At 54.3% G+C, this 12806-nt stretch overlaps 1 protein-coding gene across 1 annotated transcript in view; it reads right to left on the bottom strand.

The window, feature by feature from the left end:
* The window catches only part of KIAA1522 (KIAA1522 ortholog), a 34509-nt gene extending 23534 nt beyond the window's left edge, over positions 1-10975 (bottom strand). The window contains exon 1 of the mRNA XM_050794702.1: positions 10616-10975. Coding sequence (XP_050650659.1) covers positions 10616-10850 — 235 coding nt within the window. The 5' untranslated portion in view covers positions 10851-10975. The remainder of the gene's footprint in view (positions 1-10615) is intronic.
* Positions 10976-12806: the final 1831 nt, after the last annotated feature.

Raw genomic sequence — 12806 nt, 5'->3', positions numbered from 1 at the left:
GGGGGGGGGGTGTTTTTCTTTAAAAAGGCCAGGTGTTGTGGCTCACACCTGTAATCCCAGCACTTTGGGAAGCCAAGGCAGGCAGATCACTTCAGGTCAGGAGTTTGAGACTAGCCTGGCCAACATGGTGAAACTTCATCTCTGCTAAAAACACAAAAAATTAGCCAGGCATGGTGGCTCATGCTTGTAATCCCAGCTACTTGGGAGGCTGAGGTGGAAGGATTGCTTGAACCTGGGAGGCAGAGGTTTCGGTGAGCCAAGATTACGCCACTGCACTCCAGCCTGGGCGACAGAGTGAAAAATTAAAAACAGAGAGATGAAAAGCCTTCTTTCATCTGGGGCCTGGGGCCCAGGCCCGGGGCCCCACCTCTGTGTCCTCATCACAGGTGTCCTTGTGCTGAGGGACCTGCCCAGGGCCCCACTGCCTGGGCTATGACTCTTCTTTACCATAACTTCTGCCCTGTCTCTCCAACTAGAGGCAGCATGGTACAGCAGAGAGAGCACTGGGCTGGAAGTCTAGAGCCCTCCATTGTAGGCCCCACATGGCTTATCCTTCCTGCCACTGGAACAAGCCCCTCCACTACACTGTGCTGCCTCTTATGGCTCCAGCACACCCTCTTCCCTCCCTGCAAAATGGGAGAGTCAAAGCTAAACCCAACTCTCTCTGAGGCCCTTTTCTTGCTAGAGTCTCAGGTTGATAACAGTGCAGTCCTTGAAAGGCTGGCAAGTTATTCACCCATAGAAAATATTCATTGAGCATACAATGTGTACCAAGCTGTGTGTACTCTGCACAGAGAAAACGGTTCTAGTGTCAAAGCTATCTGCTAGCCAATTCCCTGAATTTATATAGATAGGGAAACTGGAGCCCATAAAAAGGACGGTTAGTACGGGGGCACAGAGGGAATACCCCAGGGTAAAGTCTAAATTTCTTGGCATGAATTAAGTGAGGACAGGTATGTGAAGAGGCTCAAAGGATGTCTGAAGTGTGGCAGGTACCTTGGCCTTCACAGGAAGCCTGGGAGGAGCTGCCCCCACTACCAGTTCAGCCTCATCTCGGACCTCATCTCTGAGATGAGAATCTCCTCCTTCTCAGAGCTACCACCACACAAAACTGCTTGTCACCCTCCAGCACACAACTCCAGGCCTTCACATCTGCCATCCCCTCTTCCTGAAAGGTGCCTTTTCCTTCTCAATGCCCTGCTCTACATGCTGCTCCTCCATGAAGTCTTCCTTGTACCCCTTCTTCCCCCAGCTCAGTGCTTCCTTACTGAAGGCCCCACAGACATTAGTGCTGCCTTCTGATACAGTACTGATCACACCCTAGGGCTCCCCTGTACCCCATGTTCACCATCCCGGCACTTGCCTTCAGACAAGAGTTTCAGTATCTGCCTTTCCAACCAGAACAGTTTCCTCAAGAGCAGGGATTGTCTGACTCCTCTTAGTAACCCCAGGCTCAGCACATAGTAGGTGCACCTATGTATTTAATAGAAACTGGTGGAGGTGGAGATGGTGGGGCTTGTAGATTAGCTGTAGTAGCAACGGTGACGCTTGCATACTGACGGAGGTAGTGATGATAGCGCATAAATACTTTCACTGCAGTCAGTGCTAGCTCCAGGATCCTGTGGGAGGAGTACTGCCCACTGCCAAGAACACAGGAGAGGCTAGGCTAGGACTGGTGGGAAGAAGTAGGTGGTATGGAAGACATATGGACCAGAACTCCAGGAACCACAAGAATGAGCTGGAATGCCTCGTGACCCTCTTAGAAAATGGTGGGGAAGGCTGGGCACAGTGGCTCACACCTGTAATCCCAGCACTTTGGGAGGCAGAGGCGGGCGGATCACCTGAGGTCTGGAGTTCAAGATCAGCCTGACCAACATGGTGAAACCCCATCTCTACTAAAAATACAAAATTAGCCGGGCATGGTGGCGGTGCCTGTTGTCCTGGCTACTTGGGAGGCTGATGCAGGAGAATTGCTTGAACCTGGGAGTCGCAAGTTGCAGTGAGCCGATATCACACTACTGCACTCCAGCATGGGTGACACAGCGAGAGTGTCTCAAAAAAATAAATAAATAAAAGGGGCCGGGCGCAGTGGCTCATGCCTATAATCCCAGCACTTTGGAAGGCTGAGACGGGCAGATCACAAGGTCAGCAGTTTAAGACCAGCCTGGCCAACATGGTGAAACCCCATCTCTACTAAAAATACAAAAATTAAGCCGGGCGCGGTGGCTCACGCCTGTAATCCCAGCACTTTGGGAGGCCGAGGTGGGCAGATCACGAGGTCAGGAGATCGAGATCATCTTGACTAACACAGTGACACCCCGTCTCTACTAAAAACACAAAAAATTAGCTGGCCATGGTGGCAGGCACCTGTGGTCCAAGCTACTCGGGAGGCTGAGGCAGGAGAATGGCATGCACCCGGGAGACAGAGCTTGCAGTAAGCCGAGATCGCACCACTGCACTCCAGCCTGGGCGACAGAGCGAGACTCTGTCTCAAAAAAAAAAAAAAAAAAAGAAAAAAATACAAAAATTAGCTGGGCATGGTGGCAGGTGCCCGTAATCCCAGCTACTCGGGAGGCTCAGGCAGGAGAATCGCTTGAACCCAGGAGGTGGAGGTTGCAGTGAGCAGAGATTGCACCACTGCACTCCAGCCTGGGAAACAAGAGCGAAACTCCGTCTCAAAAAATAAAAAAGAAAATGCTGGGGAAGACCTCACTTGGCTAGACTTGGAGGACGGGGTGTCCTAAGCAGACAGGAGGCCTCACTTAGTATTCTCCGCACCAGGAGCCTCCTGGGAATCACGCACTTTGCTGCAAGATTCAGGGTTTAAATCCTTTGTGGGCTGAGCTGTCTCTATCGCCCCTTCCATGCCAAGCACAGAGTTGGGCACCCTGTGAGTGGGCTGACAGTCCTTTAATGAATCAGCCCCTCAGGACAGTAGAATACAAGGGCATAGAGTACAGTGGGGTATAACTAACGATGGGGGAGGCGGACAGAGATTTCACTCCTTCTGCCCGAGGAAGCTGCAGGAACTTGGCTGACTTCCCCAAGTCTGCCAACGGGCTGGAGGTGGCCTTGGGGTCTGCACAAGGAAGGTGTGTGTCCCTGTTCCTCTAACCCCGCCATGTTCACTGTGGCCCAAATAACATACAATGCTCCCTCTTATTCGTTTTCTTTAACATGTGACAGGCCATGAGCAGCTGAAACAGCTTTGAGGGTCTGGAGAGAGAGAGATTTCCAAGGAGCAGGTGCTGAGGGGAGGCTCTCACTCTGCCCTCTGCTGACAAGAGAATGCAGATTTCTGGGGTCACAGGGCTTGGCCACCACAGTTCAACCCTGGCTAGGAGCCATGCTTCAGGGACTGCAGGGAGGGTACAGTGTGGAGAGAGCACACTGACTGAGAGCCCCTTTCAGGCCCAAGGGGAATTTCCAAGAGAAGGGTGAGGGCGAGACAGCTGGAAGGAGCCCCTGAAGATGTTGAGGGGAGGGCAGGGGAGACTCCCTTGGCCTTGCTTCCTTCTCAGCTCTTCCCACCCCTGGCAGAGGCACCTCTCTGGGACGGGATTTTCCATTTGAAGTCTGAACAAAGGAGTGAGGAAGCTGAAGGCCTGACAGTGTGAGCTTTTCTTCTGCCTCTGACACTAGATGGCCATGTGAACTTGAGCAAGTCACTTCCTCCTCTGGGCCTCAGCTGCCCCATCTGGGCTCCCTATGACATCTCGGGCCATGAGCTCTGAGAGTCTAGGATCCAGAGATGCCCATCTCTGGGGGCCCATACTGGAGCATTACCTATCACCCAAGGCCACTTAGCCAGGCCTTGTGCTGGCCAGGGTGTCTGTCAACCCAGTCTTTGCCCTTTGGGTATTCAAAATAGTGAGGTACAGCAATCCCTGGATCCCATGGAACCCCAGATAGCCAGCTGGTCCCAAGCCCCTAGCATGTGCCTTGCCTGACGCCAGTGCCACAAACCCTTCAATCCCAGCTTCCTTTCATCCTTCCATTTTAGCTCAAGTGCCACCTCCCTGGGGAAGCCATCATTGACCTCCCTTAGAGATTGCTGTGCTTCCTCTTATCACACTTTTTAACCCTTAATTACTTGTTCGGCATATTTTTCCCCCTACACACACACTCGTTGTGAGGTTCATGAGGCCCAGGACTTTGTCTCTTATTCATCCCTAGGGCAGTGCCTGGTATATAACACTTAGGAAATATTTGTGAAATAAGTGAGTGAGGCTCCCTCTCCCGTCTGGACTCTAAGAAAACAATGTCTATCCTCTCACAGGGGTCCGAGGGAGACACAGCAGCCACCCTGTCACACTCTTTGTTTTTCACATTTCTGGGAAGCCAAAATGTCACATTCCTGAGAAACCCCAAACTCCTCTGGGGAAACCACTCCCCTATCGGAGGTATCCCATAGCAGAGGGAACTCAGCCCCTATTACATTGGTCCAGGCCCCAGGTAAGGACACTGAGGTGCCCTTTACCCAAGAAGAAAGTGGCTGGAAAAGCATATATTGCCCAACCCCAACTCTCCTAAGCACCTTGCTCTAGGGTCTGGGGACAATAACTTCCCCTGGGAGTATTGCAGAGATGACACTGACACCAGGCCCTGAGGGCTGAATAGGAGTTCACTGGATAGCAAAGTGAAGGGGAGCATATCCCAGGCAGGAGAAGCAGCACGGGCACTGACACAGAAGGGCAAAACACATGGAGTGTTGACTGATGGGCAAACAGACACCAGCCTGACCTCAGAAGTGCAAGGTGCCCACGACCCCAGAGACCTGACTCTCACTTTGCTTTGGAACTATCTAGGCCCCTTCCTCAGCAGACAGAAATGACATTGTTCATAATGGACTCTTCTTACCCACCTTCCTTTTGAGTTTTGAATGAAACTGTCACCCAGTTGAACTCCTGTTGCCCAGGCTGGAGTACAGTGGTGTGATCTCAGCTCACTGCAGCCTCTGCCTCTTGGGTTCAAGTGATTCTCCTGTCTCAGCCTCCCAAAGGCGCCAGCCACTACGCCCAGCTAATTTTTGTTTTTTGTTTTGAGATGGAGCTTTTTGCTCTTGTTGCCCAGGCTGAAGTGCAATGGCATGATCACAGCTCACTGCAACCTCCGCCTCCTGGGTTCAAGCTATTCTCCTGCCTCAGCCTCCCGAGTAGCTGGGAATACAGGTGCGTGTCACCATACCCAGCTAATTTTTGCATTTTTAGTACAGATGGGGTTTTGCCATGTTGGCCAGGCTAGTCTCGAACTCCTGACATTAGGTGATCCCTGCCCGCCTCGGCCCCCCAAAGCACTGGGATTACAGGTGTGAGCCACTGTGCCCGGCCATAATTTTTGTATTTTTAGTAGAGACGGGGTTTCGCCATGTTGGCTAGGCTGTTTTTGAACTCCTGACCTCAAGTGATCCACCCGCCTCAGCCTCCCAAAGTGCTGGGATTACAGGTGTGAGCCATTGCACCGGCCACCTTACCCACCTTCCTATTACATCCAGGCCACTGGGTCTCAGTGTCTTATCTGGCTGGCTGGAGGTCAGCTCTCCTTTCCTGGACACAGGGACACAGCTCCCATCCCCATGCCTAGCCCCCAGCCCCTACAGGCTTACTCCCTCAGCCCATTCTCAAACCCACAGAATCCTAGAACTAGCAAGAGTCTCAGAGGCCATTAAACCCCAACTTTGTCAGCCAGATGCGGTAGCTCACGCCTGCAATCCCAGCACTTTGGGATGCCAAGGCGGGCGGATCACAAGGTCAGGAGTTCGAGACCAGCCTGGCCAATATGGTGAAACCCTGTCTCTACTAAAAATACAAAAATTAGCCAGGCATGGTGGCACGCACCTGTGGTCCCAGGCTGAAGCAGAAGAATCACTTGAACCTGGGAGGCAGAGGTTGCAATGAGCCGCGATCTTGCCACTGCACTCCAGCCTGGGCAACAGAGCGAGACTCCGTCTCACAAAAACAAATGAACAAACAAATAAACAAAAAACTATCTTTGTTAAGACAGGGCATGTCTGGTCCAAAGAGGGGCAGGACTTACCCAAGGTCATACAACAGAGCAGAACTCAAACTGAGGGTTCTCTCCACAACTCCACGCCATGAAAGGACCGTCCTCCCTGAGTGGCCAGAGGGAACTTGGAGAGGCCACAGTGAACTGACTGGAGTTAACATAGGGCTAAGTCAGCTAGGTCTGGCAGGGTGGCTCTCAAATTCTCAGTATCAGAGCCATGCCCACTCCCACCCCTCAGCCGCTGCCCACTGCACAAGAGAAACCCTCAAGAGGACTATATACCCCTTTCCCCAAAACTGGTTTTGTCTAAGACTCTAGAGAGGTCACCCCCCCTCCAGAGTCAGAAACACAGCCATCATCGTATAATTTTCTTTGTAGAGCGTGGCCTCTGGAGGCAGACTGAGTGGCTCCGTCATTGTAACACTGTGAACCTCACTTCCACATAGATGGGGACCTTGCCCGTCTGGTCCTCCGGCATTCGCATCACCTTGAACAGTGCCTGACACTACAGAGTAAAGAATATGTCTTCTTCAAATAAATGAAGCTGAGTGACCTTGGGCTACTTATTCTCACCCCTTTTTTCTCACCTACAAATGGTAATAACTGTCCACCTCCCAGGTTGCTGTAAGGACATAGGAAGACTTTGATGAAAATGCCTGTCTAGGGTATATATAGCACATAGCAGCCTTCCTGTTACTTCTCTTCCCATTCAGATTAGCCAGGACCCTGCCCTCCTTCCATAGGCTGCTTGCCTCCTCCAGAAAGCCTCCCCTGATTATCTGCTGGGCTCCAGTCCTGGCATCTGTCCCAGAAACACTTCCTACCCACACACTTGTCTAGAGTCCAGGTGATATTTCTGGAAGATATGGATTCCTGTTTGTTTTTGGTTTTTTTTTTGAACTTTTTCTTATGTCTGAGTCCTCCTGTGGGACAAGGGTGAGACTCTACCCTCTATGAATCCCCCTCAATCATCATCATCATCACGGGCTGTTTTCCAAACATGGATCACGGTGAACTTAACTAATGCCCAAGTCCTCAGCAGCATAACAACAGCAGAAACCTGCTGCCAGCTGCACCATGCTCCACAGTTCACAACGCAGTTGCATGTCTGTTAGGTTATTTGATCCTGGAAAGGCCCCTATAAAGCCAAGATTTATTATCCCTATTTTACAGATAAGGAAACTGAGGCTTGGAGGGGAGAATAACCTGCCAGCATCTTGTAGCTTGAGAGGGGCAGACCAGGGCAGCAGAGTAGTCCTTTTTTTTTTTTTTTTTTTTTTTTTGAGACCTAGTCTCACTCTGTTGCCTGGCTGGAGTGCAGTGGTGCAATCTCACCTCACTGCAACTTCCGCCTCCCGGGTTCAGGCGATTCTCCTGCCTCAGCCTCCTGAGTAGCTGAGATTACAGGCACACGCCACTACGCCTGGCTAATTTTTGTATTTTTAGTAAAGACAAGGTTTCACCATGTTGGTCAGGCTGGTCTCGAGCTCCCGACCTCGTGATCCACCCACCTTGAACTCCCAAACTGCTGAGATTACAGGCGAGAGCCACTGCGCCCAGCCAAGCAAAGTTGTTCTTAGGCCCAGAGCCCATTCCTTCCAGACTGGGTCCTTAGAGCTCAGGTGACTAAACTTATAACATAGTCATAGCAACCCCTTGCATTTCTATGGTGACTTCTCTTTAATATAATTTTCTTTCTTTTTTTTTGGAGTCTCGCTCTGTTGCCCAGGCTGGAGTGCAGTGGTGCAATCTTGGCTCACTGCAACCTCCGCCTCCCGGGTTCAAGCAATTCTTCTGCCTCAGCCTTCCGGGTAGCTGGGAGTACAGGTGCACGCTGCCACGCCCGGCTAATTTTTTGTATTTTAGTACAGATGGGGTTTCACCGTGTTGCCCAGGCTGGTCTCAAACTCCTGAGCTCAGGCAATCTGCCCGCCTTGGTCTCCCAAAATACTAGGATTAGAGGCGTGAGCCACCACACCCAGGCTTTAATATAATTTTAATATGCTCTCTTGTGAGAATCTGGGTGAGACAGAAAGGTCACAGCCCCATCAAGGCAATGTCCAGCCAGAGGATTCCCCCTTTCTTCCCCACAAGACAGTGGTGGAGTCAGGGAGCCCACAGAGAAGTTGCTCATCCTACATCATGGGGCTTGATAGTAGCTGAGCCAGGATTTAAACTCTCATCGGCCTGACTCTGATACTCTCCCCACTCTATCAAGTTCCCTCACTTCTCTCTGGGCCATTTCCCATCTGTAAAGTGAGTTGAATGAGAAGATCTTCCAGTCTTACCTGCTGTTCTATGTCCTTGGGAGAGTCATGAAAACAGTCCCCATTTTTGAGGCAGATGATTTGAGTTTAAATCCCAGTTTGGTCAAATCAGTCACTCACTGTCCCTGAGCCTCAATTTTTTCATCGGCAAGTGAGATCTTGACATATTCAGACTAATCAATAAATGTCAGACTTCCTCTCTTCTTCTAAGTCTCGTGCAGGGTAGTGAGGTCAGCAAGGGAATCATGGAAGACTGGTAAAACTCCATGATAAGCTCAGTTTTTCCATCTTATAGTAGGAGAGTCAGATTAGAGGAATCAAGACCTGCCTCTTGTAGGTCTTTGAGCCAGAGATTAGAATGGAGGAAATAATGCCTTCCCCAGAAAAATCCCTGACCTCCTAGGAATCTCCTGTGTATCCCTCCTCCCCGCCTCTCCCAATCTCCATTCTGAACATTTTCCGTGAAAGAGTTAAGCCTTCTGCAGGCTTCCCCTTCCTGGCCAGCGTTGCCAGTGGAGATTAGAGGGATCAGATTTATTTCTCTTAATAAACAGAAAAGAAGTTGGGCCAGGCAGGTGACAAGGAAACAATTGCAATAATAGGAGGCTGGAGTAAAAGGGAACAGGACTTCCTCCAGTCATACCCGGGGCCACCTCCAGACCTGGGGAAACAACAGCCAGGGGCAAGGAGGTGTTGCCCATGCACGTGGGCTCAAATCAGGCCAACATTCTGCCCAGAAAGCCCAGAGCTACCTGATACTAAACACAAGGCGAGAGGGAGGCCTGGCCACTGACCCAATGACCCCAAACCCAGGTTGTTGGAGCAGTGACCTACAGGCTCAGCTTTTCCAGCCCCCTGCCTCCCAGGCTGGTCTCCCAGAGGAAAAAGGTCCACTAGGCTTCTGCCTGCCAATTCTGACAGTCTGACCACAATCCATCCTGCTGCAATGCCCTCTTGAATGAGATGGGGATGACTTCAGACTGAATCCCAGTGGGGCAGCCCTGGGACAGACTCCATGTCCTGTTGGGACTGCAGAGCCTTTGGAAACATCTCTCACCCAAATCCAATCCTCCCTCAGGGTTTGGCCCAGTCACCCCAGCCTCAGCACCCTCACTTCTATTTGTGGCTGTGCCGCAGGGAAGCGGGGCCCCTATCCAAAAGGAAGATCAGGCCGGATACAATCACACAAGAGGCTTTCCACCCTCTTCCTGACCCCTAAAGTGTTCCTTCTAACTCTCCCAGAAGAGGTGGTTAAAGGACACTGGGAGGATAAACACAGGCAGAATGGGATGGGCCCGCACACCCGGCCATTTCCTCACCTCCAGCACTGCAGCAGCAGTCTAGGAAAGGTGGACTTCCCAGGACGGCAAACCCCAAGGGAGCTCCACCCGCTTGCAAAGACTCAAGCCCTCCCCACCAAAAGGAAGATAGAAACAGGGAAATGAGGGAAGGCCCAAGAAAGGAGCGGAAAGTGACCCCAGCAGGGATGGGCCAGGTCGGCTACCCCGCCTTTCAGGCTGCCCATTAAGGCCAGAGGAGGAGCCCAGGGGCTCAAATTCAGAAAGACTGAGAACTAGCTGTTGAATTTTAAGTACCCACCCCAGCCCAGGTACAGCCTCTCCATTGAGCTTGGGCCTCAGTTTCCCCCATCTGTAAGCACACTTCTGACACTGGCATGTTTCTCCAGGGCTGGAAGAAGGAGTGATGGTGAGGGGCGGGTTGGTTCACCTTGAGAGCTCACTACCCCAGGAGTTGATGTTTGTGGCCTGGCCCAGGTGAGCGTGAGGAAACTGGCCTAGGTGGGAAAAGCCAGCACTGTTAAGAAGCTAAGGCAGGGCACACTGCGCTCCATGCGGGGTCCTTTGTGGGGCTGGAAATCCAGATCCAGCTGGAGCTGAAACTCTTTGTGAGTGCGGTTGACCTTCCAGACCCAGAGGGTCCCCACCAGAGACCCAAGGCCACCTGTCTCTCCCATTGGCCACAGGCCAGCGTTGAGTCTCTGACCCCCTGACTCAGCAGAGGGCAGAACCTGGGTGAGCCTGGGGGAGGGGGAATCGCCTCACCGCCCTGGAGTCGGGCTGCCAGCACTTCCTGCTCTGCCAGGGGATCCCTGGCCCGGCCGGGGGTCCCTTCCCCTCAGAGCAAGGCAAGACTGGGTCTGGAAAGTGCGGAAGGCAGCGCAGGGTGGAGGTGCTCGGACTCAGCCCTGGCCTCTTAGCTCCCCAGCACCAGTTCCTGGGGGTCACCCCCCTCCAACACGCCGCGCGCGGACCCCCGGCAGAGCCCCCGCGGCCGCACCCTCGGCGCCCCCCCGCGCTCAGCCCAGGTGCCGACCGCCTTACCTCGGCCTTTGCCCTTGGCCCTCTTGGCCTTGTCCTCCGCCTTCTTGGCCCGGGGGGCGGCCGGTTCGGCGCCCTCGGCCCCCGCCGCCTTCTTCTTGCGCCGCTTGCCCCGCAGCCAGCTGAAGGCGCGGCGGAGGCCGGACGCGCCGGAGCGGGACTTCTTCCTGCGCGGGGGGCCGCCCGGGTTCCCCGGCTCCTCGGCCGCAGGTGCGGCGGGGGGCGCGCGGGCCGCCATGGCAGGCGGGGGCGGAGCGGGCGGCGGGTCAGGCCCCCTGCGGCACGGCGCCCATGCCGGGGGCGGCCGCCGGGGATGCGCGCCCGGAGAAAAGTTTGGGCGGCGGAGGCCGAGCGGGCGCCGAGAGCGGGCGGCGGGAGCGGCGCGGGAGGGGCCGGCCGGGCGGCGGGCGGGGCGCAGGCCGGCGGGGAGGGAAGAAGCGGGGCGGGAGCGGCCGCGGGGCGGGAGCGGCGCTGCCTGCGGCCCCTCCCCGCCTCCCCCTGGCCCGGCGGAGGGCGAGGTCTGGTCCCGCGAGGAGAGGGTCCCGGGAGCCCGGGGTCGTGCCCCCCGCCGGGGCCCGAGAGGGCGGGTCGTGGGGCTGCCCGGGAGGGGGCGGCACTGAGGTTCAGTCCCGCAGGGGGCACCGCGGGAGGTCCGTTCGGAAGAGGGTGGTATGGGGTGGGGACGGGAAGGGGAAGGGCGCAGAAAAGGGGGAGCGAGAGGCTGGGGTTGGACCCCAGGAGCCTCGGTATCCCAAGTTTGGACTGGGAACAGACAGGGGATTCTGGAATATTTTTTCCTGGAATAAGGGAATTTGGAGAACTCCTTCCAAGCCCCGACAGTGTTGGGGGGCTTGCGCCAAGAGTAGAGGCTTCCGACACGTCCAAGACGTGTGACCCGCAGTGGGCATTTCCCTCACATCTGCTGACTAGAGTGGCCTCCTCTCTCTTTACTACACCTTCCCCCCAGGCTCCAACCATCTTCGGTGTGCAGCGGGGGCCCTAGGCGCCCTAGGCGCCCTGTATTCCTGCCTCACCCTTTGGTGGCAGGGATGAGGATAGTCCTTCCTCCGTTTACCCTTGGACTAGGCTTTGAGGCCCCAGGGCACTCCTGCCTGGACCAGGAGTTCCCACTGAGATGCTCAACACTAATTAGGGCTGAACTCTGGGCAGGTGAGAGGCGTGACTGGGAGGCTGGTAGGAAAGAAAGCCTTGAAGAATCCTGAAATTGCTGTGCTCATTGCCTCCAGGCCTCTGCCTCTGTTACAGCTGACCAAGCCCTTTTATATCATCTGATCCCACAACAAGAGAAATGGAGGCCAGAAGGGGACAGTGATTGCCCAAGAACACAGGTGGTCAGCAGCAGAGGAGCCAAGATGGGCATCTGGGTCTTGTCTCAGCCTGGTCCGAGGCTTCAAACCCGAAGGGCCAGAAATTGCACTGAGGGCCAGCTGTAGGTTCAGTACCCTTGAACCCCCTCCCTCAGTCCCCAGAAGAGCCTTGTGATGTCCATACCAGTGGGGTGACCAGAATCACCTAATCTGACTCTGGTCACACGGCTTTCTCTTGGTCCTGGTCTCCACGAGCGCAGGGACCCATTTGTCTGGGTCACCCAGCGCAGTCAGCCCCAGCACACTGTAGATAGCACTCACCGTGACACTGCAGGATTACTAGAGTGCAGTGGGATCTCCCTGAGTCCCCAGGGGCTCGGCTGTGGTGAACCTGGGGGCTCTGGGGCAGACCACCCCCGTGTCCATGCTGGGCCTCCGTTTCTTGTCTAACCACCATTCATTCAGATCCAGCCCACAATCCCAGAGCACCCGTTCTGGATCCGGAACCAGCCTGTACTCTGAGTGCTCTTGGCCCAGCCTAGCACTAATCCTAAGAACCCAGCCTCTTCCTCTGTTAGTTGGTGAGGAAAGGGAATGTAGGGAAGGCAGTTTTCAAGGGAAAAGTGTTACAGGTGCCAGGCACAGTGGCTCAGGCCTGTATTCCCAGCACTTTGGGAGGCCCACGCAAGTGGATCACCTGAGATCAGGAGTTCAAGACCAGCCAGACCAACATGGTGAAACCCCATCTCTACTAAATACAAAAACTTAACTGGGTTTGGTGGTGCATGCCTGTAGTCCCAGCTACTTGGGAGACTAAGGCAGGAGAATCGCTTGAACCGGGTAGGCAGAGGTTACAGTGAGCCGAG

The sequence above is a fragment of the Macaca thibetana genome, chromosome 1 (genome assembly GCF_024542745.1).
Source record: "Macaca thibetana thibetana isolate TM-01 chromosome 1, ASM2454274v1, whole genome shotgun sequence".
Taxonomy (NCBI): Eukaryota; Metazoa; Chordata; class Mammalia; order Primates; family Cercopithecidae; genus Macaca; species Macaca thibetana.
Note: the sequence above shows the minus strand (reverse complement) of the source record. Positions and strands in the feature narration are given on the sequence as shown.